Source organism: Loxodonta africana, chromosome 21, assembly GCF_030014295.1.
Source record: "Loxodonta africana isolate mLoxAfr1 chromosome 21, mLoxAfr1.hap2, whole genome shotgun sequence".
Classification (NCBI taxonomy): domain Eukaryota; kingdom Metazoa; phylum Chordata; class Mammalia; order Proboscidea; family Elephantidae; genus Loxodonta; species Loxodonta africana.
Genome location: NC_087362.1, coordinates 27,716,985 through 27,744,037, shown reverse-complemented (window position 1 = coordinate 27,744,037; position 27,053 = coordinate 27,716,985). Strand labels below are relative to the sequence as shown.

The 27,053-nt window shown below is 49.7% G+C and overlaps 3 gene segments (V, D, J or C); all 3 read right to left on the bottom strand.

Moving 5' to 3' along the window:
- Window positions 1-27,053, bottom strand: part of LOC104846692 (immunoglobulin heavy constant gamma 1-like) — a 398,675-nt gene that overhangs the window by 58,759 nt on the left and 312,863 nt on the right.
- Window positions 1-27,053, bottom strand: part of LOC135228350 (immunoglobulin heavy constant gamma 1-like) — a 441,642-nt gene that overhangs the window by 102,741 nt on the left and 311,848 nt on the right.
- LOC135228349 (immunoglobulin heavy constant gamma 1-like) lies at window positions 14,860-20,576 on the bottom strand. The segment is given in 6 exon segments: window positions 14,860-16,756; window positions 16,976-17,106; window positions 19,065-19,385; window positions 19,468-19,797; window positions 19,909-19,962; window positions 20,372-20,576. Coding segments are annotated over 6 exon segments (1,014 nt in total).

The window sequence follows — 27,053 nt, the reverse complement described above, 5'->3', positions numbered from 1 at the left end:
TGGTACTGGACTTTATCAGAATCTGTAGAAATGTCACCATCCCTGTTCTCAAGGTCACATTCTTCCCAGACAAATTCTTTCATATGAGACACCTGGTGAGGCTGTGAATTAATTCATCTGGTGTTGAGACTTGGCAAGCTGTTGTAGCAAACGTTGGGTCTGACTTTCAGATACATTCCCCCCTACAATCACATTCATCCTGTGGTTATGAGAGAAAATGAATGCTTTTAGGGCAGTGATGGGGCCCCTTGCTCTCTGACCTTGCCTCTAGCTGAGAGCTTGGAGTTCTGAGATCATCCTTCTCATTGTGTGGGCTCCAATGCAGTGATGAAAGGCCAGCCACTCCACAGTCCTTGCAGTCCTCATTCCTAAACTAACACTCTCTTGTAAGAGTATCTGTCTCCCCAAAGACTTGTGGTTAATCACCACTTCATTTTAGGTAAATGTAGATGATCATTTATGTGTCAGATTTGCCATAGTCTGCCGGGACTGCCCCTGTCTCCTTTCCACTGATGATCATTTCCTCCAAAATCAATCATAAATAATCAGATAAGCAATCTCAGTTCCCATTTCTAGGTTTCTGCCTCCTGGAATTGCTTTGTTACCCATTACTTTTTAAGTCAGAATTGAATCAAGAAAACAGATGCCCCTCCAGGTATTTCAAACAGGAACGGAAGCAACATGGTGAACCAAACGCGCACAACCACATTAGATGAGCTGGGGGAGTGAAGATCGGGAAAAACTGCTTCCGTCCGGAAACGCCAAGGCTCAGGATTCCCAAGGAAGCAAGTGGTTAACTGCCTGCCACACTGAAGTGGGTGATTCCCAGGAGGCTGCTCAGAACTACCATAGTGGTAAACATGATGAGCACTGGGGTGGGGTCCACTCACTCAAAATCTCAAACAGAGAGCCCATCTCCACTATTCTTCATGGTGTGGGTCAGATCCCACTATGGGGTTGAGTACTGGCATGATTGTGTGCACACGTCCCATAACAACAAGAAGGTGAAAGCGAGTCACTTCATCAATACTCATTGGTGATTCAGTGGTAGAATCCTCACCGTCCATGTGGGGGACCCAGGTTCTATTCCCAGATAGTACACTTCACGTGCAGCTATCATCCATCTGTCAGTGGAGGTGTTCATGTTGCTATGATGCTGAACAGGTTTCAGCAAAGCTTCCAGACTAAGACAGACTAGGAAGAAAGGCCTGGAGATCTACATCTGAAAAGCAGCCAATGAAAACCTTATGGATCCCAATGGTCTGATCTGCAACCAGTGAAGGGGATGGACCGGGCAGCATTTTGTACCATTGCGCATGGTGTTGACGCGAGCTGCTACAACAACAAAATCCTGCTGGCCACCTTGTCACTGGAAAGTTAATGACTTTAGTTGCATCACTGTTTGGAGACCCGGTTTAAAGGTATGGGTCTCCCAGAACCTTCTAGCTCTGGGAGATGCCTGCAGATGGTACAGGGTTGCCTGGACCAGCCCCCCTGTTCTGGATGCTCTTCCACAGACTTCAACCAACTTCTGTTTGTCCACACTGTGCCCCAAGGGGCTCTAGGCCCTCATCAGGTTCACTTTTGCCTCCTGCTTGAGTCCAAGTCAAAAAATCGAGTTAGGCTGTTTGTAACCATGATCATGAGCTATGATCACAAAACCTTGTGTCTTCTAAGCCATAAGCCGTAACCCAGTGTATCCTAAAAGGAATGCCCATAAGAATCACTGGGCAGCATCCTAAATCTCCAACATGCTCTCAATCTCACTGGCCTGCCTTCGAATGACTCTCATCAGACCATCAGGCAGGTGGATGGATGGGGGTGGAGGAGAGAGGGCAGTAGGGTAACCCCTTCCTGGGAACCACTGTCCTAATCAGCCATAGAAACTGGAACATGATCCAGCGATGCAGGGTGTTTAGATGATTTTGGCTAAGAATCAAAACACATTTCAGAGGTTTATTTTGTGCTGATACAAATCAGGATAACAACTAAGGACCCCTTCCCTTTAACTGGGATACTTTCTTTGAGCCACCAGCACCAACTCAATTTCCTACCCGAACCCCTAGGAATGTAGGACATACGTTTCCAGCTTTTGGAGCCTTACTTTCTCTTTTGGTAACTCATGTAAAGTGGTTGGTATTGTTTTGACAAAATCCCTCTGCTGTACTATGTTTAGCCTCATAACACCCCTAAGCCAGTTCCTGATCATGGTGAGTGTAAACATTTCCCTTTCAGGCTGAGCGTACCCATGCCCTCCTAGCTTAGCTAGAGGGGTAGCTCTGGATATGTACCTCCTGTCTCCACTGGCCTCAGTGATAGGGCCTTGGTTTAGTTATTATCCAAGAGAACCCATGCCCCTCAAAGTCATGCCAAGGGGTGAACAGTAATGTCGGGTTCCGGCATCTGACAGACTTAGAAGGAACATGGAAAATTGGTTCTGTCTGATTCCATGTCCCCACTCAGTGACAAAACATTCTAGAAGTGCCAAAGGAGATCAGTTAAAGGATGTTCTCCCAGTATGCAGCATTGGAGGTTCAGCGGTAGAGTTCTCACCTTGCATGTGGGAGACCTGGGTTCGATTCCCAGCCAATGAACGTCATGTGCAGCCACCACCCTTCTGTCAGCGGAGGCTTGCATGTTACTATGGTACTGAAGAGATTTCAGCAGAGCTTCTAGACTAAGGTAGACTTGGAATAAAGGCCTGGAGAAGGATTTCTGAAAACCAGCCAATGAAAGCCCTATGGATCACATCTGTGATCTGAAACTAATCATGGATGGTGCAGGCCTGGGCAGCGCTTTGTTCCGCTGTACACAGAGTCACTATGAGTTGAGGGCTGACTCGATGGAAACTTACCACAGCCTTTCCCAGTGTCCCTCTCCAATAGCTGGAATAGGCTATGTCCCAATATGGGGAGGCCCAGTGTGGTCTGCTCAGGATAGTCTGACATCCCCTAGCGTGCCTGGGAGGAAGATCAAGGCATCTCTGATGACAGCCCCTCCATTTCTTCTATGCTGTCAGCTCTGGCAACCCCTGTTCCCAGCACCTCTCTCCAGGTGCAACCCTCAGGCCATTCCAGCTGCCAGATACTCTGTTCCCCAGGTGTGGTGCCAGGAAATGCCTGGCTTGGCCAACATCCACATGTTGGCCCTGGAGTTGACTCTATAAACAGTTTCATTCCCTGCCTGCTGGTAGGAGTGTCAGGTCAAGGGGGAGCTGGCAGGAGGTCAGAGGGAGGGGTGACACCAAGGCAGAGGTGTCTACCTGGGCTCTCTCCCTCAGTGGACTGGCTCTGTTTTCTCAAGGTGGCCTCCAGGCTTTGGGAACTGCCTCTCCCTCCCTCCTCCTTTAGGCCCAGTATGTTGGTACCAGCTCTGGAGTCTGCAGTGGTCCTGCTGGTATTTCTGCCCACACAAGTATCAGTGGGTGGCTCTGTAGGAAATTGATGTTCGTGGATCTCAGTTTCACCTAGGAAGGAGGCATTGCCCTGGAAGGACTCCTGGAGGGCTTGTGGGGCGTGGATGCAAAGGTCTGCAGGGTCTGACCCCCTAGTATAGGCCATCACTTCGAGTCTGGGTTGGGGGACGGATGGGGTTTGGTTCTGATGGGAGTTTGCATGGCACAATGCTGTGAGCCAGGGTCTTTATAACATGAAAGCCATCCCACCTCCCTATCCAAGGAGAGTGCTATGACCAGGGGAACATAGACTCATGCAGGCGGTCCCTCCAGTCGAGGTGTGTGGGGCGCAAGGGAAGGCTGTGCCAGGGTTGATATCGTGATCTGCAGGTGGCTCCTTCCATGGGAGATACAGGCTCCCTGCCACTGCTGCCCCCCGCCACACCTCTGATGGCTCATTGTCACCCAAGATAGAGCTCACGTGAGCTGAAACTAACAAGGAAATCTGAGGAGGTTGCTCTGTGAGAGGTTGGAGGCCTTACTGACCAGATGGGGTCTTTGCCCTGGTGCGGGAAAGGTGCCAGGTGCCAGGATCCAGGGCAGGATGAATGGAGCTTTTGGCACCTGTTGGGGATTATAGAGATAAGTCTACAGGACTTTGGGACCAGGAGGTTAGAAGGAGGAAAATGGAATGTTTCTGTTCCTGGACCACAAAATGTGGTAAGTGATTGACAGAGTTGAAGATTGTCCAAATGAGCCTGCCTTGTCCTGCACCCTGGGGGTGGTGATTTCTTAGTTCCACAGTGCCGCCGTAACACAAATTCCACAAGTGGGTGGCATTAAGGAACAGAAATTTATTGTCTCATGGTTCAGGAACCTGGAAGTCCAAATTCAGGATGTGGCTGGCCCTAGAGGCCAGTCCTTTGTCTGTTTCACCTTCTAGTAACTGTAAGCAATCCTTGGTGTTCCTGGGCTTCTAATTCATCTGCCCCCATTGTGAGATAGTGTCTGTGTTCCCTTTGCCTGTGTGTGTCTCTGTGTCTAATCTCAGAAGTGATTAGTTTTAGGAGCCATCCTTCACTGGTATGACCTCAAATGATTGATCAGTGATATTATATTAGATTGCATTAGGAAAGGTGGCTACATTAAATTAGATTAGTTGTGTAGCGGCTAGGATTCCAACAGATATATATATTTTTTATGCTTTGGTATGCCAGTTAAGCTAGATGTCCCCTGAGACCATGGTCCCCAGCCCTCAGCCCAGTAGCTGTCTCTCAAGGCATTTGGATGTGTCTGTGAAGCGTCTCTGACTGTGTCCTGATCAAGATGTGCTGACTTCCCCAGTATTGTGTTCTGTCTTACCCCTCACCAAAGCTACCACTTACCTACTATCTATTTAGGGTTTTTCCCTCCCTTCCCTTCCCTCCCTTATAACAGTTAAGAATTACTTCTTTCTGTGTGGAAACTTTTTCCTGTGTTTTTCATAATAGTGGTCTCATACATATTTGTCCTTTTGTGACTGACTTATTTCACTCAGCATAAAGCCCTCCAGATTTACCCATGTTGTCAGGTGTTTCCCAGATTCAACATTGTTCTTTATCGTTGGGTAGTGTTGCATTGTGTGTATGTACCATATTTTGTTGGTCCATTGATCTGTCGATGGGCACTTAGGTTGTTTTCAGCTTTTTGCTGTTGTGAATAATACTTCAATGAACATGGGTGTGCATATGTCTGTTCGTGTGATGGCTCTTATTTCTCCAGCATATGTGCCTAGGACAGGGATCGCTAGATTGTATGGCATTTCTATTTCCAGCTTTCTAAGGAAGCGCTGTAGTGTTTTCCAAAATGATTGTACCATTTACTTTCTCACTAGCAGCGCATAAGTGTTCCAAGCTCCTACAACTTTACCAACATTTGTCATTTTTGTCTTTTTGATTCATGCCAGTAATGTTGGGGTGAGATGGTATCTCATGGTAGTTTTGATTTACATTTCTCTAATGGCTAGTGATCGCGAGCATTTCCTCATGTGTCCGTTAGTCTCCTGGATGTCTTCTTTGCTGAAGTGTCTGTTCATATCCTTTGCCCATTTTTAAGTAGATTATTATCCTTTTGTTGTTGTAGAAGTGTTGGATTTTTCTATAGATTTAGAGAGTAGACCTCTGTAGGATTTGTCATAGCCAAAATGCTTTTCCCAGACTGTAGGCTCTCTTTTTACTCTTTTGGTGAATTGTTTAATTTTTAGAAGATCTCAGTTATCTGGCTCATCTTCTCGTGTTTATTTACACTTAGTTATGGTTTGTATACTATTTACACCAGGTATTAGGGCCTCACTATAGGACAGAGTAGAACTGCCCCATAGGGTTTCCAAGGAGCTCTGCTGGTGGATTCAAACAGCTGACTTTTTGTTTAACAGCTGAACACCTAACCAAGTTGCCAATAGGGCTCCAGGGTCTCTAGCATTGACCCTATTTTTTCATCTATGATCTTTATAGTTTTTGGTTTTATATTTAGGTCATTGATCCATTTTGAATTAGTCTGTGTATGGGCTGAGGTATGGGTCCTGTTTTTTTTCCTTACAGACAGACATCAAGTTTCTCAGCATCATTTGTTAAAAGGAGTGTCTTTTTTGTATTTAATGGACTTTGTGCTTTTGTCGAAAATCAGGTGGCTGTAGTTAGTGGATATACATCTGGGACTTTGATCCTGTTCCATGGGTCAATGTGTCTGTCATTGTACCAGTACCAGGCTATTCTGACTACCATAACTATATAGCAGATTCTGAGGTCAGGTAGTGTGAGGACTCCTACTCTGCTCTTCTTCAATAATGTTTTACTTATCTGGGGCCTCTTTCCTTTCCATATAAATTTAATGATTAGTTATTCCATTTGGTTAAAGAATGCTGTTGGTATTAGAATTGGGATTGCACTGTATTTGTAGACTGTTTTGGGTATAACTGACATTTTCATAAAGTTAAATCTGCCTACCCATGAGCATGGTATGATTTTCCATTTATGTAGGTCTCGTTTGGTTTCTTGCAGTAGTGTTTTATAGTATTCTTTGTATAGGTCTTTTATGTCCCTGGTTAGATTTATTCGTAAGTATTTTATTTTTTAAGGAGCTAATGATAAATGATATTGTTTTTCCTGATTTCCTTTTCATAGTTCCCTTTACTGATGTATAGGAATCGCACAGATTTTTATGTGTTTATCTTGTATCCCGCTAGTCTGCAGAATTTTTCTATTACTTCCAGTAATTTTCTTCTGGAGTCTTATGGGTTCTCTCTGTGTAGTATCATATCATCTGTGAATAGGGATAGTTTTACTTCTTCATCACCAATTTAGATGCCCTTTATTTCTCTTTTTTGCCTTATTGCTAGAGCTAGGACTTGCAGCCCAATGTTAGCTAGGAGTTGTGATAAAGAGTATACTTGTCTTGTTCCTGTTCTAAAGGGGAATGTTTTCAGCCTCTTTCAGTTGAGAATGATGTTGGCTGTTGGTTTTGTATAGATGCCCTTTATTATGTTGAGGAATTTCCTTTGTATTCCTATTGTACTGAACGTTTTTACCAGCTATGGGTGTTGGTCTTTATCAAAGGCCTTTTCTACATTGATTGAGATGATCTTGATCATGCGCTTTCTTTTCTTTTGTTTATGTGGTGGATTACTTTCATTGATTTTCTAGCGTTGAATCATCTTGCATACCTGGTATGAATCTGACTTGGCACGGTACGTTATTTTTTGATATGGTACTGAATTCTATTGACTAGAATTGTGTTGAGAATTTTTGCATCTACGCTCATGAGAGATATTGGTCTGTAATTTTCTTGTTTTGTGGTATGTTTGCCTGGTTTTGGTATCAGGGTTATACTGGCTTTATAGAATTAATTTGGAAATATGCCTTCCTTTTCCGTGCTCTGAATTAGTTTGAGTAGTACTGGTGCAAACTCTTTGCATGTTTGGTGGAATTCTGCCAGAGGGGCACAATGAAGCCATTGGGCCAGGACTTTTTGTTTCTGCTTTGGGAGTTTATTATTATTATTATTTAAATCTCTTCTCTTTTTATAGGTCTGTTCAGACTTTCTACTTCAGTTTGTGTTAGTTTAGGTAGGTAGCATGTTTCTAGAAATTTATGCATTTCCTTTAGGTTTTTAAATTTGTTGGAGTACAATCTTTCTTAGTACTCTGTTATGATCCTTTTTATTTCAGTTGGGTCTGTTGTTATGTCTCCCATTTTATTTCTTAATTGAGTTACTTACTTGCTCTCCTGTTTTCCTTTTGTTAATTAGGCCAGTGGTTTGTCAATTTTGTTGATCCTTTCAAAGAACCAACTTTTGGTTTTGTGATTCTTTCTATTGTTTTTCTGTTTCATTTATTTCTGCTCTGGTCTTTATTATTTCCTTTCTTTTGGTGGCTGTGGTCTTCTCTTGCCGTTCTTCCTATGTGTTTGAGTAATGTTTTGATTTTGTCCCTTTCTTCTTTTCTGATGTGTGCATCTATTGCTATAAATTGACCTCTGAGCACTGAGCCCTGCCTTTGCTGTGTCTCAAAGGTTTTGATATGATGTGTGTTCATTCTTTTTTGGCTTTAGATATTTTTGACTGTATCTTTGATTTCTTGTATTACACAGTAGTTTTTAAGCAAGGTATTATTCAATTTCCATGTATTTGATTTTTTTCCTTGTTCTTCCTGTGATGAATTTCTACTTGTATGGCATTGTGATGATAGAATATGTTTTGTATTATCTCATTGTTTTGGATTTTGCTGAGGGTTGCTTTGTGCCCTAAGATGTGGTCTGTTTTGGAGAATGTTCCATGTGCATCAGAAAATAATGTATACTTTGGTGCTGTTGGGTGGAGTTTCTAACACATATTTGGTGGGGGGAGACACAATCCAGTCTATAACAGGGGTGTCTCCTTATGCTATTGCCATTGTCACAGGAAAAGCCTTAGTCAAATTGAAATAGCAGCATTTGGAGGCAGATGACATGGTGATCCTGATAGCTCTCCTCAGGGAAGGTCTGCAGCTGGGAGGAAGCTTTTGGGGATTTAAGCATTGACAGCAGGAGGTCACAAAAAAGAATTTGAATTGGGTGCTCACAGGCTTCTTGTAGTGAAGACAACTGTCCCTGGTGAATTCTGCCTGGGGATCAAATGGGGGAACCTACTGTGATTAATGGCTATGCATGCATTATAAGAATTGCTTCTTCTTGGCTATCATTTGGATAATGGGATTGAGTTAGTTAAATGTCATTAAATGTTGGAACTGTTATTAGAAAAAGTAAATTAAATGTTGGTACTGTTATTTGCAAAATGGCTAATTCACGCAAAAGCCTTTCACTAAAACATAACAGCGGTAGTAAAAACAGTAAATGGATATTAAACTTAGAGTAAATCAGTAATCTTTGGTGAATCTGAGACAAGCAGCAGTAGCAGCAGCAGCCTTAGGAGCAACAGCAGTGTGCAGATCTAGGGAAGCAACATGAGGCTGTGAAATATGGGACAAATGTCTGTAAAGCACACGAAGCATCTACTGCCTTAAATTCAACTCTGAACACTGAGCACTGACCTTGCTGTGTCCCAAAGGTTTTGGTATGATGTGTTTTCATTCTTGTTTGGCTTCCCTTCCCTTCCCTGAGTGTGTTAAGCTTTGCCAGTAGAGCTATGAGTTCATTCTAATGCTCTTTCAAACAAAGTGCAATAACCTCAGATAACAGAGTACTTCTTTCTTCTGGAAAGTTGTCTATTTTTGTCTCTAAAGGTAGAGAACGACTCACATTGCACGGCCTTCACGAAAACTTGTGCTCCTTGCAGCAATATCACATTTGAGGAGACACTTCTGCCACCAGCCCCCTGGTGAAGGAGCAATAGTGGAGTAGCAGTGCCGACCGCACACCTATGGCTGAATGGAACTGGTCTGTTGAACCCGCAAAGTGTCTTGGCAAGCATGTGTTGCTTGTATTTCTAAAAATCAGGATGTTGTTTCTTCTACAATATGCTTTTATGCACTATTTAGAAAGAAAAGTGCTGTCAAGTGAGCAGACCCAATACTTATTACTTAATATTTTTTATGCTATAGTTGCTTAAACATTTTTCTTGGACTTAATTAGGCATTGGTGCTGGGTTTTGAGTGGGCTCTGCAAGTATCTAAAAGCAAAACAAAAGAAAAAAACCAGCCGATGTCAAGCTGATTCTGACTCATTGTGGCCCCAAGTGTGTTGGAGTAGAAAGAGAAGAACTGTGCTCCATAGGATTTTCAATGGCTTATTTTTTTGAATTAGATCCCCAGACCTTTCTTCCGAGGCACCTGTGGGTGGACAGGAACCTCCAACGTTTCAGGTAGCAGCCGAGAGTGTTAACCATTTGTACCATGCAGGTAGTTCACACACAGGTGTTCTTTAATCGGATGTCTTATATATAACTTCTTATCCCCCATAGATTTAAGAATTGTTTTTCTTCCCACCCACCCCCTCTTACCCCCACCTTTTTCTCAGTTTTCTATATCTTTCACCAATTCATTATCAAACTTTCTGACAGGACAATTTCCTTTCTCAATATATTACAACTCAGAAAGTCATCTACCAGGGATATATTTCATTTATCAGCAGGTAATTTTTTCATAGAGGTAGGATTTACAACCCAAAGGAAAATCACATCAGATGACAAAATGGTGGACAATCACACAATAGTGGGATCATGGCCTAGCCAAATGGACACATATTTTTGGGGGACACAGTTCAATCCATGACATTCCACTCTTGGCCCCCAAATATTCATGTCTTTGCCAGATGTAAAACATTTTCACCCCATCATATCATAGCACAAATCTGAATTCAAGTCCAAAACGGAAAAATTACTCTTCATCTGTGAAATCTAGAATACAAGTTATCTGCTTCCAAAGTACAATGATGGAACAAGCAGAAGATAGAAAATCACATTAGATCACAAAATGTGTGGCAACTTTGCCAGGCAGTGATTCCAAGCATTATGTGATTTTCTACACTTTTGTCATCTGATGTGACTTTCCTAAGGGTTGTAAATCCTACCTCTATGACGTTAATGAGGCAGTATTAGAGGCAGTTATGTTAAGGAGGCAGGACTCAATCTACAAGATTGAGTCTTAAGTCAATCTCTTTTGCTGTATAAAAGAGAGAAGTAAACTGAGAGACAGGGGACCTCATATTACCAAGAAAGTAGTGCCAGGAGTAGAGTGTGTCCTTTGGACCTTGGGTCCCTGAGTTGAGAAACTCCCAGTCCAGCGGAAGATTGATGACAAAGACTTTCCTCCAGAGCTGTCACAGAGAGAAAGCCTTCCCGTGGAGACGATGCCCTGAATTTGACCGCCTAGCCTACTAGAATGTGAGACAATAAACTTCTGTTTGTTGAAGCCCTCTACTTGTGCTATTTCTGTTATAGCAACACTAGATAACTAAGGCAGGAACCCTTGTCTTGTTGCTGTTCTCAGGGGGCATGTTTTCAGCCTCTCTCCATTGAGAATAATGTTGGTGGTTGGTTTTGTATAGATGCCCTTTATTATGTTGAGAAATTTCCGTTCTATTTTATTGAGAGTTTTTTAATCAGGAATGGGTGTTGGAATTTATCGAATGCCTTTCTGTGTTGACTGAGATGATCATATGATTCTTTTGCTTTATTTATGTGGTGGATTATGTTGATTGATTTTCTAATGTTGAAGCATCCTTGCATATCTAGTATGAATCCCACTTGGTTATGGTATATCTTTTTTTTTTTTTTTTTTATATGACGCTGAATTCTGTTAGCTAAAATTTTGTTGGAAATTTTTATTCTTGGGAGATATTGGCCTGTAATTTTTTTTGTGGCATCTTTGCCTGGTTTGGTATCAGGATTATGCTGGCTTCATGGGATGAATTTGGAAGTACTTCTTTTTCTGTGTTCTGAAATAGTTTGAGTAGTGCTGGTGTAAGCTGTTCTCTGAATGCTTGATAGGGTTCTCCAGTGAATCCATCTGGGCCAGAGCCAGGATTTTTTTTGTTGAGATTTTTTTTTTCTTTTACATTTTCAGTCTCTTCTCTTGTTATTGGTCTGTTCAGATTTTCTATCTCAGTTTGTGTTAGTTCAGATAGGTAGTGTGTTTCTAGAAATTCGTCCATTTCCTCTAGGTTTTCAAATTTCTTGGCATATAGTTTTTCGTAGTACTTTGTTATGATCCTTTTTATTTCAGTTGGGCCTGGTGTATTGCCCCCCATTTCATTTCTTATTTGGGCTATTTGCTTCCTCTCCTGTTTTTCTGTTGTCAGATTGGCTAAAGGTTTGTCAATTTTGTTGATTCTTTCAAAGAACCAACTTTTGGTTTTGTTGATTCTTTGTATTGTGTTTGTATTTTCAATTTCATTTATTTCTGCCCTGATCTTTATTATTTCGTTTCTTCTGGTGGCTGAGGGTTTCTTTTGCTGTTCTCTTTCTATTTGTTCGAGTTGGACAGCTAAAGTTTGGAATTTTCCCTTTCTTCTTTTTTGATGTGTGCATCTGTTGCTATAAATTGACCTCTGAGCACTGCCTTTGCTGTGTTCCAAAGATTTTAGTGCCATGTGTTTTCATTCTCATTTAATTGTAGAAATTTTTAATTCCATCTTTGATTTCTTCTATTACCCAGTGGTTTCTTTGCAAGGTGTTATTCAGTTTCCATGTATTTGATTTTTTTTTTCCTAACTCCTCCTGTTATTAATTTCTACTTTTATGGTGTTGGGACCAGAGAAAATGCTTTGTATTATCTCAATGTTTTGGATTTTGTTGAGGGTTGCTTTGTGGCCTAAGATGTGGTCTATTCTGAGAATGTTCCATGTGTGTTGGAAAATGATGTATTCTTTGGTGCTGTTGAGTGGAGTGACTGTATGTATCTATAGGGTGAAATTCACTTATTGTAGCCTTTTGATCCTCTGTTCTTTGTTGAGTTCTTTCTAGATATTCTGCCCTTTACCAAGAATGTTGTGTTGAAATCTCCTACTATTACCGTGTGTCATGGGTTGAATTATGTCCCCCCAAAATGTGTGTATTATTTTGGCCAGGCCAGGATTCCTAGTATTGTGTGATTTTCTTGCATGTTATAAATCCTGCCTCTATGATGTTAATGAGGGAGGATGGGCGGCAGTTGTGTCAGTGAGGAAGGACTCAACCTACAGGGTTGGATTGTGTCTTGAGGGAAACTCTTGAGATGTAAAAGATAGAAGCAAGCAGAGAAACAAGGGGACTTCATACCACCAAGAAAGCAGTGCCAGGAGCAGAACATGTCTTTTGGACCCGGGGTTCCTTTACAAAGAAGCACATAGTCCTGAGGAAGGCTGATGAGAAGGCCAACAGAGAGAGAAAGCCTTCACCTGGAGCTGACACCCTAAATTTGGACTTTAACCTACTAGACTGTGAGACAATAAGTTTATCTTTGTTAAAGCCACCCGCTTGTGGTATATCTGTTATGGTAGCACTAGATGACTAAGACACTGTGGAACTGTCAATTTCTCTTTTCAGTGCTGTTAGAGTTTGTTTTATGTATTTTGAAGCCCTGTCACTGGGTGCGTAGCTATTTATTATGATTATGTCCTCATGATGGATGGTCCCTTTAATGATTATATAATGTCTTTCCTTGTCTTTTATGGTGGATTTTGTCTTAAGGTCTATTTTATCTGCGATTAGTATTGCCAGTCCTGGTCTTTTTTGGTTGCTGTTTGCTTGATATATTTTTTCCATCCTTCAATTTTTAACATTTTTTTTGTTTCTAAGATGTGTCTCTTGTATACAGTAGATTGATGGGCTGTGTTTTCTTTATCCATTCTGTCATTCTCTGTCTCCTTATGGGTACATTTAAGCCAATTATGTTCAGTGTGATTATCGATAGGTGTGAGCTTATTGTCATTTTGTGGTGCTTTCTTTTGTGGTGCTGACATTTTCTTTGTTTCTCTTACTCTCCTGTGCTAAATTCTTTTTGTGTGCATGTGCATTGTTTTCATTTCTGTAAATTTTGTGTTTACCGAGACTTTATGTTTTTCTCCTTCATTTTGATGAGTAGTTTTGTTAACTTTCTTTGTGGTTACCTTGAAATTTACTCCATCTTCCTAAGTTTAAACCACTTTTTTATTACTTGATAATGCCTGGAGTTCCTCTCCATTTGAAAGCTCTATACCTATACCATTTATTCCCTCTGTTATTGTTCTGATGTTTTTATTTACAGGTTGATGTCTCTGTTTTCCCATTGTAAATTTTTTTAGTTTTGCTTTATCCTTGAGAACTCATAAACTAGCATGTGACTGATGCTGTCCTGCGTCATAGATTCAGGTTTTTGTCTGATGTTGTTTGTTGTCTAACCAAAGCACTCCTTTTAATAATTCTTGTACATTTGGTTTGGTTTTTACATATCACCTTAATTTCTGTTTATCTGTAAATGTGCAAATTTTGTTATCATATTTGAGCAGGAGTTTTGCAGGATATATCATTCTTGGTTTGCAGTTTTTTCTTTCAAGATATTATATAGGCATAGCGGTTAAGTCTGGAGCTCCGCTGAAAGCTGTTCAGCATCATAGCAGCATGTAAGCCTCCACTGACTGACAGGTGGTGCATTGGTCAGGAATCAAATCCAGGTCTCCTGCATGGAAGGTGAGAATTCTACCACTGAACCACCAATACCGTCCCTTCCCTCTCTACCCTCCATCCCCTTGAAAAAAACAAATTACGTTTAAGTCTTAACCCTGTACCTCTAAATGTGACCCTGTTTGTAAACAGGGTATTCTTTGTCATGTAATGAGGTCATACCGAGCAGGATGGGTCCTACACCAAATCATTTCTGACTGGTGTCTTATAAAAAGAGCAGGATAGACACAGAGACACACACAGGGTGAAGACAAACGTCAAGGAATGCCAAAGAACTGCTGGGGCTATCAACAAAGATAGGTCCCCTTCTCCCTTTAGAGCTGATGCTCTGATTCTAGCCTCCAGAACTGTGAGACAATAATTTCTGGCTCTTTAAAACCTCCCAGTTGTGGTATTTGTCTTAAGGCAGCACTATGGAAGTAAGCCAAGTGGCAAGGATCCAATTGTGTCTGTTTCATGGCCCCTGCTTCCCACCCACATCCATTCCAGGAGTTGGGCCTGGACTCTCATAGCTGCCCCTCCTGGCCTCCCTGTCTTTAGAGCAGCTCCCAAGCAGCACCATCCAATGAGCCCCTCTATACCCCTTCCCTGAATAAAATTACCTGCATCTTCCTACATCCTCCCAGTCATGGGTCAGTGACTGAAAGGTGCTTTTGGCCTCGCTCTTTGATGGCTCTTTTTTGGTCATCCCACCTGGTTCTGGCCCCCTTCCAGCACAGCATGAGGCTTCTTCATCAGCAATGGCCAAGGCTAGACAAACCTCCTATGCAGTGCCTTTGGGCTCTGCTCCCTCAGCCCCAGCTGCACCCCTGAATAGCCTCCTGAAACTTCCTGGATCTATCCATCTCGGGTGCCGAGATCACTACTCCTGGCCTGCTATTCTGAACCACGTGGAACCATGGACATCAGCTGGGGCCTTTTCCCACACAATGCTGGCCACAGTCCCTACAGTGAGGGTAGAGGCTGTCCTCAGGTCCTTTTGTCCTGTCTACATCACAGGGCAAGTGGGAGGCACATCTGCTCTCTCTCTACCTGCGAGGTGGAAGTGTGCTGGAGAAGAAAGGACACTGATGCTGGGGACACCCAAGGGACCCTGGCCAGTGCCGGGATCTGAGTGTGTGCAGGGTGCTCTGGGACCCATGGCTTGGGCAATCTCACTGCTGGGGCTGGTACTTGAAGAGCTCAAATGGCAGCACGGTAGAAAGACTACCAGCATGATAAATCATATGGTTTAAGGCCATTTTATTGTAACGGAAAAATAAAAAAGAAACATTTACATGAAAGAAAATCAAGGGAATTCAGAAAATTAAAAAGAGGTAAGAAGCTACAAAGCTGATGGATGTGGCATTTTTTTGGTGTTGTTTGCTTCCATTTGTGTCATTCTTCTTCCCACCTTAAGATGTGGGGTCAGCACTCTGGTTCCTTTGTGGTGTGACTCTACTGGATATTTGCTCGAAGGGAAGATGGGAGACAGGGAACCCAGAGGGCTGGGAATGCTTGGCCCCAGGACCTCTGTGCAGTGCCTGTGGCCGGGCTGGCCCGACTCCCCATCAGACTCTTGTTCACCAGATGCCCATTCAGCATCTAGTCATTCTCCTCACTTCCACTCTCTTTGCCTTCGGCCAACTCTGTCCCGGGGCTCATGGATGTGGCCTCCAATGGCACATCCTGCCCACTTGGGGCACTGGTCACCAGGCCTCTTTCCAGGAGGTTTTCCGGCCACTTGCCCCTCAGACCTGATGCCCTTCCTGATTGGCACATAGGCCCACACCCTCACCCAGAGGTCCTGCCCTTGCACCCCTCAGGCCCTTCAGTGTCCATGGGTATGGCCCAGGCCTTCTCAGGTGGTCTTCTGGGTGGCAGCGAGGCTGGGCCTTGAGCTGGAACTCGGTTGGTGGCTGGGAGATGGTGGGTATCCTGGGTCAAAGCCTTTGACTGGCCCCCCTGCAGGCAGAGGCTGGGAGCTTCTGTCCGTTGGGTTGAACCGTACGTCTAAGAGCACTGCGTGGGAGTCCAGGATTGGATGGAAGGCCCTTTCCCAAGAGCCAGAGACCAACTCTCCAGTTCAAAATGAAAAGGAGCCTATTCCTCAGGCCAGGGGCCACAGAAGTGGTGGGGGAATCCCAGCAGTCTCCCAGGGTGGAACTGGCTAGGTGAGGGTTGGAGGAAGGGCCATTCAGTGAAGGTTGCAGCACTTCCAGGGAGCATCCCTGCTGGGGATGATGGTCAGTGGCTACCCTGTCTTGGCATGTGATGTCACCTCAAGGACCTTTGAGATATGGTGTCTCTCAGAACCAGGCCTGGGGTGAGGCTTGAACTCAGGTTCCTCCTCCAAATGAATATGGGGAATACCGGCCCATCCCCTCCTGCAGAATGACATGCACAGCTGACTCTGAGGGTCTCCCAGTGTGATGACCCCACTGGCCCTCCCTGTGCTACTGTAAATGGTATTTAGGTATAGGGTAGGGGGGCATCCAGGCTGTTGGGTCTGGGGGGAACCTGCTGTCCACCAGGTTCCCTGACAGGAGGGAATGAGACAGCATGGTCAGAGGGCTGTAAGTGGTCAGGAGCGGTGAGGTCAGAGGGCAAGGTGGAGCTTGGGTGGAGGGTGGAGCCACTGAAGCCTGTGCTGGGTTCGGCTTCTATGTGTTCCTCTGTCAGCAGCCCCTAGGCAGCCTGCCCAATCATATTCCTGTAGTCGGGGACGATGTTCCGCTTCAGCTCCACCACGGAGGAGAAGATCCACTTCACCTGTGGGTGACATCATGGCGACAGTGAGCAGGCCAGCCCAGGCCCCTATGGCCCCAGGCTCCGAGCTCTGAGGCTCCCTCTCTCCCTCTGCCTACCTACTTGGGGTCCAGCTGCTCCATGCATGGGGACCCTACTGGCAAAGTAGCCTACTGTGGGGGGTGATGGGCTGGGGGCTGGGGGTTGGGGGCTGGCACAGGGTAGAGGCCCTGGGGATCAGACCTTGAAGAGAGTGATGGTGGCGCTGTAGCACACGCTGAGCAGGAAGAGCGTGATGAAGATGGAGATGGTGGTCCACAGCCCGTCCAGCTCCCCATCCTGAGCCTCCGCACAGCTCTCATCCAGGTGCAGCTCTGGGAAGGGGATGATGGATCAGTGAGGGTATCCCTGTTGTGGGAACTGGCACAGACATGTGGGACAGGAAGATACAGGAGGAAGGGCCCCATCTATGCTGGGGGTGGTGCTCCAGTCCCCTCACCCTGCCCTCCCTGCCTGTCCCCTTCCAGGAAGGGCTGAGGCAGTAGGGCCCCATGGTCAGCTGTCACTGGCCATGACTCTTCTGTGGTTTCTCAGGGCGGTGCTGGGGACCCCTCCCCAGACTTGGGTACTGTCCTCAGTTGCATCCTTCTCCTACAGCTTGGACCGCAGCATGGCTGGAAACAACTGTCCCCGCTTACAGTCCAGCGAGCTGTGAGAACCACTGGCTTTTGCTCACCCACCAGCACTAGGCTGGTCAGGGCAAAATAAGTGGCCATCCTGGGACATAGCCACCCCGGGACATAGCCACCCCAAGTCCCTCTGCTGCTGCCTGGGTCTGGGCCTTCCACTGCTTCTCCCCTGGGTGGAAAGATCCAGAGGCAGGAGGGACAGTACAGCCTGTCTTCCCCAGGGAAGCACAGTGCGAAGAGGTGATGTTGGGAACAGTGAAGGGCTTTTGACCTCATGTGTGAGGGGGTAGGAGTGTGAGTGTGCAGGAGGCTGGCGGCAGTTTTTGTCGTCACAGAATTGAGCTTGTGGTGATGTTAGGAGAGCAGGAGTCTTGCCCATTTGAGTAGCTCTGGAGGGTGGGTCTGGGAGGAAGCATGTGGGTCCCTGAATGTAGGGACCTATCTGAGTTGGTCAGGTACAGATGAGCTGGGAGCAACCCATGGTGCACTCCTGCAGCTTTGGAGGGTGTGAGATGAGGCTGGTGTGTATGTTCGTGTGATCTGGGCTTGTGCTTGCAGGCATTGTGCCGTTTGCCCTGTGTGAGACCCCAGTGTATAAGGGGTGTGCTTGTTTGTGCATGTGTGAGTGAGTCCACGTGTTTGTGTGTACATGCATGCCCATGTATGCACCTGTGCGAGGGTGGATCTGTGTGCTTGTAAGTGTGTGTGTGCCTGTGTTTTTGCCTGTGTTTAATGTTGTGTATGTGTGCGTGTGTGTGTATGTGTGTATATGTGTGTGTGTGAATATGAGTGAGTGGTTGTGTGCCATACGTTTGTACGTGTATGTGTGATTTTATGTGAGAGTGCATGTGTACCCATGTGCCCATGTTTTTACGTGTGTGTGTGTGTGCGCGTACTGTGATCCATGTATTTGTGTGTGCATGTGTGCTGTACGCGTGAAGATAATCCGTGGGTGCTGGAGTGTTGTTTAGCAGGAGAGGCTTGTTTTTCGTGGGTCTGAGTTCTGTGTGCATCTGGGTGTTTGGTTGGTGCCCTCCCTCTCCTGCGCAGACTGCCTGGATCCTGAGCGTGTTGTGTGGAGTGGTCTGTTCTTGGAGCCCCAGTGGAAAATGCGGGCCTGTCCCCATATGCAGGGACCTCCATGTGAATGCAGAGCCACCATGGGGAGCTCCTGCAAAGCCCTGTGGACAGGGACCCCTGGGGAAAAGTCAGACACTCTCTCTACCACACGGCCTCCCTAGGTGTGTCTACCGGTTCCCTCCCCCACTCCAGCCCAGAGTACCTGCTGGGTGGTGGAGGGGCCCAGAGAGGAGATACTGTTGGCAAAGGACCTGTCCCTGTAGCAGCCTGCCTATGGCTGGCTTCCCCCAGGTGGCCTGCACAGACCTTCTGCACTCTCCCCCAATGGTGACAGTGCAGGTCTCAGGCCCCGCCTGACCCCACAGCCCCGCAGAGCCCAGGCTCACATGGGCCTCAGAAAGAATCATGCCAGTCTTGCAGGACCCCAGGGCAGAGCTGGGTGCTTTATTTTCAGGGTGCACCGCCTGGGGGTATTTACAGGTGAGGTTCCAAGTGTGCTCAGGGGCCTCTGCAAGTGGCGGAGGGGAGGCACTTGCTGGACCTGCTGGCCAGCGCTCATTTACCAGGAGACAGGGAGATGGCCTTCTGGATGTGGCGGTTGTCCAGTGCCTCGTGCCACACCATGCAGGAGTAGGTGGTTCCTTGCTGCCAGCTATCCTTGGGCACTGTGAGCTTGCTGTACACAAAGAAGGTCCCATCCGCCTCTTGCTGGACTTCAGTGTTTGCGTAGCTGTTCTCAGGCTCTGGCTCCTGGTTCCTCTGCCACATAACATCAATGTCAGATGGGTAGAATCCCTTCACCAGGCATACGATGCTGACCTTGTCCTTGGTCAGCTCATCTTGGTGTGGGGGCAGGGTATACACCTGTGGCTCCTGGCGCTGCCCTGTGGGGAAAAAGGTAGAGAGTGTTATTCCCAGTGCAGAGGAAGGGGTTGTCCACCCCTTCTTGCCCTCCTGCTGCCTCACCTTTGGCCTTGGAGATGACCTTCTCAACAGGTGATTGGAGGGCCCCATTGTTGACTTTGCACTTGTACTCTTTGCCCTGGAACCAGTCTTGGTGTGTGATAGGGAGTGAGCTGACCACACGATATGTTTTGTTGTACTGCACCTCCTCCAGGCTGGTCTTGGCTGTGTCCACCTCTTTGCCATCCACGTACCAGTTGAACTGGACCTCAAGGTGGTCCTGGCCTACGCTTACCACCACGCATGTCACCTCAGGGGTTCGGGAGGTCATGAGGATGTCCTTGGCCTTGGGGGGGAAGATGAAGATGGAAGGTCCTCCCGGGCATTCAGGAGCTGGTGGGAAGAGCTGAACATCAGTGATAGGGCCATGGGGGCTAGGGCATGGATTGGGGTTGTCTTCCCAGTAGGGCTGGCTCCTCTTAGTGAGAGTGGGGCTCACTTTACCTGGGCACTTGCATTCGGGGCATTCAGGTGTCTTGGGGACAGTGACGCGTTCCACTGTAGAGAGAGCAGACAGACAGAGAGGGTTACCTTAGTGGAGAGGAGAGTGGGCATCCCAGCTGGGAGAGGGAACATTTTGCCCCCAGACTGGGAAGAGGTCAAGTTAGGCTCTTCCATGTAGCAGTTGGTAGCTCTGAGACCCACCAACCGATTCTGAGCCCAGAGACTGGATTATGGGTATCCAGCCTGTGTGTCCCCTCTACCTGGCGGGTGACCCCAGAAGACACCCTCCTTGAATTTGTGGGACCCCAGGGTGGGGCAGGCAGAGCCCTTTAGTGGGAAGAGACAGGCAGGGTCACTACTTGCCCTGCATCTCTTGGTGTGTCAGGGACCTCAGGCTGACCCTGAACCTGTCTGCTGGGGCACAGGCTCTGGGTCCCCCAGTACAACCGTGCTCATGGCTCACCGATCTTCTTGTCCACCTTGGTGTTGCTGGCTGAGTGGGCGACGTTGCAGATGTAGGTCTGGCTGGTCCAGTCGCTGGCGGGCACGGTCACCATACTACTGAGGGAGTACAGGCCAGACGACTGCAGGATGGCCGGGAAGGTGTGTGCACCAGACAGTTCTCCAGAGTTCCACGACACCGTCACTGGCTCTGGGAAGTAGTTGGTGACCAGACAGGCCAGGGCCACCTTGGATTCGGGTGTGGTCCCACAGCCGGGGGCCAGGGGGAAGACTGATGGGGCCGTGGTGGAGGCTGCAAGAGAGGGAGCCCTAAGTGACCATGTGCCCAGGTCTGGCCCAGCTGCCTGTCTGCCAGACCTGTCCTCTGTGTTCACAAGCACCAGGGGTACACATCTGGGCCCACACCTGGGTCACACAGCTGGCCAGCCCCACCCAATCCCACCTCAGCATTCCCTCCTTGGAGGCCCCTAGAAAGGTGCCAGGCCTGGGACGTCTCTGACCTCATGTGCTCCAGGACCAGGAGCCTTGGCTGTAGCCTCGCTGACAACACCAGGACCACAGGCTTGGCTGGGTCAGCCCGACCAGCTTTCCAAGACCATCTAGAGCCAGCTCAGCCCTGGGGTATCCCAGTCCCTTCCTCCCTCTTTGCTTACCCATTAACCTTAAGGTGGGTGGCACCAGGTTCCCTACCTCCTCTGCCTAACCCTGGACTGTGGGCCTCTGGTCCAGCCAGCTTCTCTATGGTCTTTCAGCCAGTGAACATCTCTGGCCCCTCTTGTCCTAGCCCGGCCCTGTCCTTGGGTGTGGCAGCCTTTGCCGCACCGTGGCAGAATTCCAGTCTAGGTTGCTCCACCCAGAGCCTCTTACCTCTCCTCTCTCTGCTTTCTGTGTCCCCAGGTCTCCTGGAGTCCACCACCTCCCTCCAGGAAGGATCTTTCTCTGTAGTGAAGGTTGCCCAGGCCTTGTGTCATGTCAGTGACTGCTGGCCAGGCCCCTCCCTGTCCTGGACCAAGCCCCTGGGAGCGTGGGCATGCCTTTCTCTGCCCTGCTCCCCTCCACTGGCCCAGCACAAACCCCCAGCCCTGGCTCCGTCTAATCTGCTCCTCTGGTCCTGCGCTCCTTGGCCCCCTGTGACTCCACCAATCCAGCACCCCAACTCCCTGCCACCGTGGCCTACCTGTCCTTCCAGGCCACTGCCCAGCTCCTACCTCACCCAGATGCTTCCTCCTCTAGCATGGTCCGGCCTGAGCTTGCCCCAAGGCACCGCCTCTTGCTCCCTCCACAACCCAAACTCAGCCTGTCTCTGCCTTTGCTCACCTGGCTCCCAGGTCTATCAGTTAAGCCTGAGCCCCACCCACCCTCAGGCCCTGCTTCCTAGCCCAGAAGCCCCTGAAACCAGGGCACTGCTGCCTACCTTAGCCCAGGTGGGAGCCATGCACCTGCCCTTGGATCCTCTTCTTCCCTGCTTGTGCCAGTACTGTTAGCCCCAGGCAGGTCGAGTGCACCATCTATCCCTGAGTCCTCAGGCTTCAGAAGCTCAAACCCACCCTCTGCCAGGTCTGTACCCTACAACTAAGGGCCCCTCTAGTAGCCCCCTCTCCCTTGCCCACTTATACCACAGGTTCAAGCAGCCACAGCTCAGGACCCTCTGCTGGGTCAGCCACCTTGTGACCCCACCCCATAACCCCACCACCCCTGAAACAGGGCTGAGCCCTTTGGAAGACTCTCTGGCTTCTCCCTCAACCCTAGGGCCTCCACTGCCCAGGGTCCCCTCCCTGCACCAACCTTGGAGCTCCTGCCAGTCCAGTCTCCTGCCTCTGCCCACCTGCTCCCCCTCAGTCAACTCAGGCCGGGCTCCTCCCAGTTTTCCCACACCAAAGCACCTGGCCCTCCTCAGGTGGGCCCTCAGCACTGGCCAACCAGAGCCCCTGCCCTAGCTCCTGTGGAACTCCTGAGCCTCCTCCTCTCCTGCCCTGAGGCCTCTTACACAGGCCCTGAACACAGGCCCCAGCTCGGTGTCCTCAGGCTTTCTGCCCCTCAGCCAGCGGTAACACATTCAGTCCAGACCTGCCCGGTGGCCCTCTTCTAGTCACTCACTTCCCAGCTTTGAGCTTGTTCCCTGGGCCACCAGGACACCCACCCTTGGTCCAGCTGCTCATCTGTCAAGGCCCTCAGTCTCTCCTGTCAGAGCAACCAGCTCCCACCCCCAAATCTCAGCCCCAGCTCTCGGACCTCAATCCCCTGCACCCAGCTCCCAAATCACAGCTGCCAGCTCTCAGTTTCCAGTCCCCAGCTCCTAGAACCCAACCACCAGCTACCAGCCCCTAGCTCCTGGCCCACAACTACCAGCTGTCAGTATTCAGCCCCCAGGTCCTAGCACCCAGTCCTCAGCTCCCATTCCCCAGCTGCTAGAATCCAGCTCCCAGCCCCCAACCCCAAGCTCTTAGCCCCCAGCTCCTAGCACCCAGCTACCAACCCCCAGCTTCCAGCCTCCAATCCCTAGCCTAGCCCGGAGCTCCTAGCTCTCAGCTCCCAGTCCCCTGCCTCCATTTCCTAGTTCTCAGCCACTAGCTCCTAGCCTATAGCTACCAGTTCCCAGCATACAACTCCCAGCCCCTAGCTCCTAGCTCCCAGCCTTCAACTCCCAGCTCTTAGCAACCAGCCTCCGGACCCCTATCCCCAGTCCCTACTTCTCAGCTACCTGCTCCTAGCCCCTAACTCACAGCTCCCAGCCCCCAGACCCCACCCCCAGCTCTCAGCTTCTAGCTCTAGCCTCCAACTCCCAGCCCTCAGCTCTCAGGTCCCAGCTCCCAGCCCCCATCCCCCAGCTCCAAGCACCCAGCTCCCAGCCCTAGCACCTACCTCTCAGCTTCCAGCATTCACCACCAGACTCAGCTCCCAGTCTTTGGCTTCTAGCTCCTGGCATTCAATTCCTAGCCTCCAGTTCCCAGCCCCCAGCTCCCACCTCCCAACCCTAGCCCCTAGCTCCCAGCCCCAGCTCTTAACACCCAGCTCCCAGGACCCAGCCTCTAGCTCTTAGCAAACCAGTTCCTAGCACCCAGCATCTAGTGCCTAGACTCCAGCTCCCAGCTCTCAGTTCCCAGCTCCTAGCAGGTAGCTCTTGGCACCAGGACCCCAGGATGCAGTCATCAGCTCTCAACTCCTATCTCCGATTCCTAGCACCCAGCTCCCAGTCCTAGCATGTACCTGTCAGCTCCCAGCATTCACCCACCAGCCCCCAGCTCTGGGCCTGCAGCCCCCAGCCCCCAGCTCCTAGCACACAGCTTTTGGTTTGTAGCTCCCATCCCCTAACTCCTAACAACCAGCTCCTTGCACCCAGCTCTCAGCTCCCAGCCCCCAGCTCCTAGGCCCTAGTCCTCAGCTCTCAGCTCCTAGCAACCAGCTCCTAGCACCCAGCTCCCAGCCCCTAGCTCTTAACACCCAGCTCCTAGCACCCAGATCGTAGCACAGCTCCTATCCCTGGCTCCTAGCCCCCAGCTCCCAGCCCTGAGCTCCCAGCACCCATTTCCTAGCCCCCAGCTCCCAGCCCCAAGCTTCTCGCACCCAGCTCCTAGCCCCTAGCTCCTAGCCCCAGCTCCTAGCCCATCTCCTAGCAACAAGCCCCCAGATCCTAGCTCCTGGCTCCTAGCCCTCAGCTCCCCCAATGACCAGCTCCTAGCACCCAGCTACTAGACCCCAGCTCCTAGCAGCAAGCTCCTAGCACCAAGCTCCCAGCTCCTAGCACCCAGCACCCAGCCCCCTTAGCTCCTAGCCCCCAGCTGCTAGCATTAAGCTCCCAGCTTCCAGTTCCTAGCAACCAGCTCCTAGCACCCAGGTCTCAGCCCCTACCTCCTAGGAACCAGCTCCTAGGACCCCGCTCCCAGATCCCAGCTCCTAGCACCTAGCTCCTAGCCTCCAGCTCCTAGCAACAACTTCCTAGCAATAAGCTCCCAGGCCCTAGCCCCCAGACCAGCAGCCAGTTCCTAGCCCAGCTCCTAAGGAATAAGACCCCAGCTCCTAGACCCAGCTCCTAGCACTCATCTCCCAACTCCGAGCTCCTAGCACCCAGCTCCTTGCCCCCAGCTTCCAGCAGCCAGCTTCTAGCCCCCGGCTCCTAGCAATCAGCTCCTAGCTCCCAGCTCTCAGCTAACAGCTACCAATCCCAGCCCTGAGCTCCTAGCACCCAGCCCCCAGCTGCCAGCCCCCAGCTCCTAGTCCCCAGCTCCTGGCAACCCCAAGCCCCCAGCTACTAGTCCCCAGCTCCTAGCAGCCAGCTTCTAGCACCCAGGTCACAGCCTCCAGCTCCTAGGCACCAGCTCCCAGCCCTGAGCTTCTAGCCCTCAGCTCACAGCCTCCAGTTCCTAGCACCTAGCTCCCAGCCCCCAGTTCCTAACCCCTAGCTCCCCATACCCAGCTCCTAGCCCCCACCTCCCAGTCCCCAGCTCCTAGCACCCAGCTTCCAGTCCTTAACTCATAGCTCTCTGCTCCCAGCACCCAGCTTCTAGCACCCAGCTCCCAGACCCTAGCTCCCAACCCCCAGCTTCTAGACTGCAGCTCCCAGCCCCCGGCTCCTAGCATCAAGCTCCCAGCCTCAGAGCCTATGAGTCAGCTCTCAGCATCACTTACCAGCCCTCAGCTCTCAGCTCCAGGTTCCCAGCTCCTAGTATTCAGCTTTCAGCCCCAGCCCCCAGCCCCCAGCCCCCAGCCCCCAGCCCCCAGCCCCCAGCCCCCAGCTCCTAGCACCCAACTCCCAGCCCTAGTTCTGGTCTCTCAGCTCCCAATATTCATCCAACAGCCGCCAGCTCTCAGATCCAGGCTCTCAGTCCCTAGCCCCAGCTCCCAGCTGCCAGCTCTCAGCACCCAGTTCCCAGCTCACAACTCCCAGCTCCTTGCACCCTGCCCCTATCCTTGAGCTCGTAGATCTCAGCCATTAGCTCCTAGCTCTCAGCTTCTAACCCCTATTCCTCAGATCCCATCTCCTAGCACCCAGTCCCTAGCCCAGCTCACAACACATAGTACCCAGCCCCAAATCCCTAGCACCTGGCCCCCAGATCCCAGCTCCCAGCTTCTAACTCCCAGCACCCAGCCCCCAGCCCCCCAGCTTCCACTCTTCAGCTCCCAGCTCCTAACACACAGCTCCTATCACTTAGCTACAAGCCCCTAGGATCCAGTCTCTGTGTCCAGCCCCTAGCACCTAGCACTCAGCTCCCAGCTCTCAGCTCCCAGCCCCCAGCTCCCAGGCCCTAGCCCTCAGCTCTCAGCTCCCAGCTCCCAGCTTCTAACACCTAGCTCCTAGAACTCAGCTCTAAGCCCCTAGCTCCCATCTGCCAACTCTAAGTACCTATCACCCAGCTTGTTCCTCCCAGCCCCCAGCACTTCATCTCCAGCCCCTATCCTTAGTTGCCAGCTTCTAGCACCCAGCACTAGCTTTCAGCCCCTAGCTCTCAGCTCCCAGCTCCTAATACCCAGCATTCAGCTCCAATCTCCAACCATCTAGTCCCCCAGAACCCAGTTCCTTGCCCCCAGTCACGAGCTTGCAGTTCCCAGCCCCTAGCCCTGAGCCCTCAATTGTCCACATCTAACACCCAGCTCCCAGCCCCTCTCTCCCAGGACCCAACTCCCAGCTCTCAGCTCCCAGCCCCTAGCTTTCTGCTACTATCCCCCCAATCCCAAGCCCCTAGCACCTAGCTCCCAGGTCCTAGCATCCAGCTCCCAGCTGCTAGCACCCAGTTACCAGCCTGTTCACCAGATCTGAACCACTAGCTTCCAGCCCCTAACAACCAGCCTCTAGCCCTATCTCCCAACCCACAACTCCCAGCTCTCAGCTTGTAGCCCTCAGTTCCTCTCGCTCCCTACCCCAGCCCCATTTCCCTAGTTTCCTCCCAGGTGAGTTCCTGGCCCCTGTCAGGCCTCACCCCAACCTCCCCAAGCCCAGCTTAGGCCCCTGATCTCCCCACTGGCAGGGCCAATGCTGACCCCCAACCATGACTGGATCCCCTCCTCTCAGCCCTATGTCTACTCTGGGGGGCTGGACATCTCCCTTTTGCCCCTAGGACCCTGGATCTGACCCTTTCTTCCTGAAGCCCATCCTGCTGCCCACTCAATACCTGTCCTGGGCCCAGCCCCCCACCCACTGACCTTGGGCACAGGGACACCCACTCTGGTCCCTCCTGCCCCTGGCCCTCGCTGTAGCCTAGGATGCCCCCTTGCCACCATCTCTGACCCTCCCTTGGGGTACCTACTGGCTCCATGAGTCTGGACTGAGCCCTCTGGCCACTTGAAGGCCCCTGCCTTGTGCTGAGCCCACCCCATCCCTGAGCCCTCAGTTCACACCTGCCCTGCCCCACTCTAGGACAGGCTCAGCCTCATCTGGCTCTGCCCTGTGCTCCCAGCTCAACTCAAACACTGTGCAGCTCCCAGACTTCCTCCCAGCCATCCCGGCATTGTCTCCAGTGGCTCAGGGCCCCCTGCAGCCTGCCTCTGCCTGCCTTTGGTATCCAGCTCTGTTGGTGTGGCTGTGCCCCTGCCACTGCTCCTTGGTCTCTGCAATGGGCAGCTCCCAACCCCATGTGGCCAGCCACTCAGCCTGAGCAGCCAGTCATTCTCTGAGCCTGAAGTCCTGTTTCCTGCTCTGTTCATCCCAGACTCCTTGTGGCTGTTTCCCTGCGCAGGTCTGGCAGTTC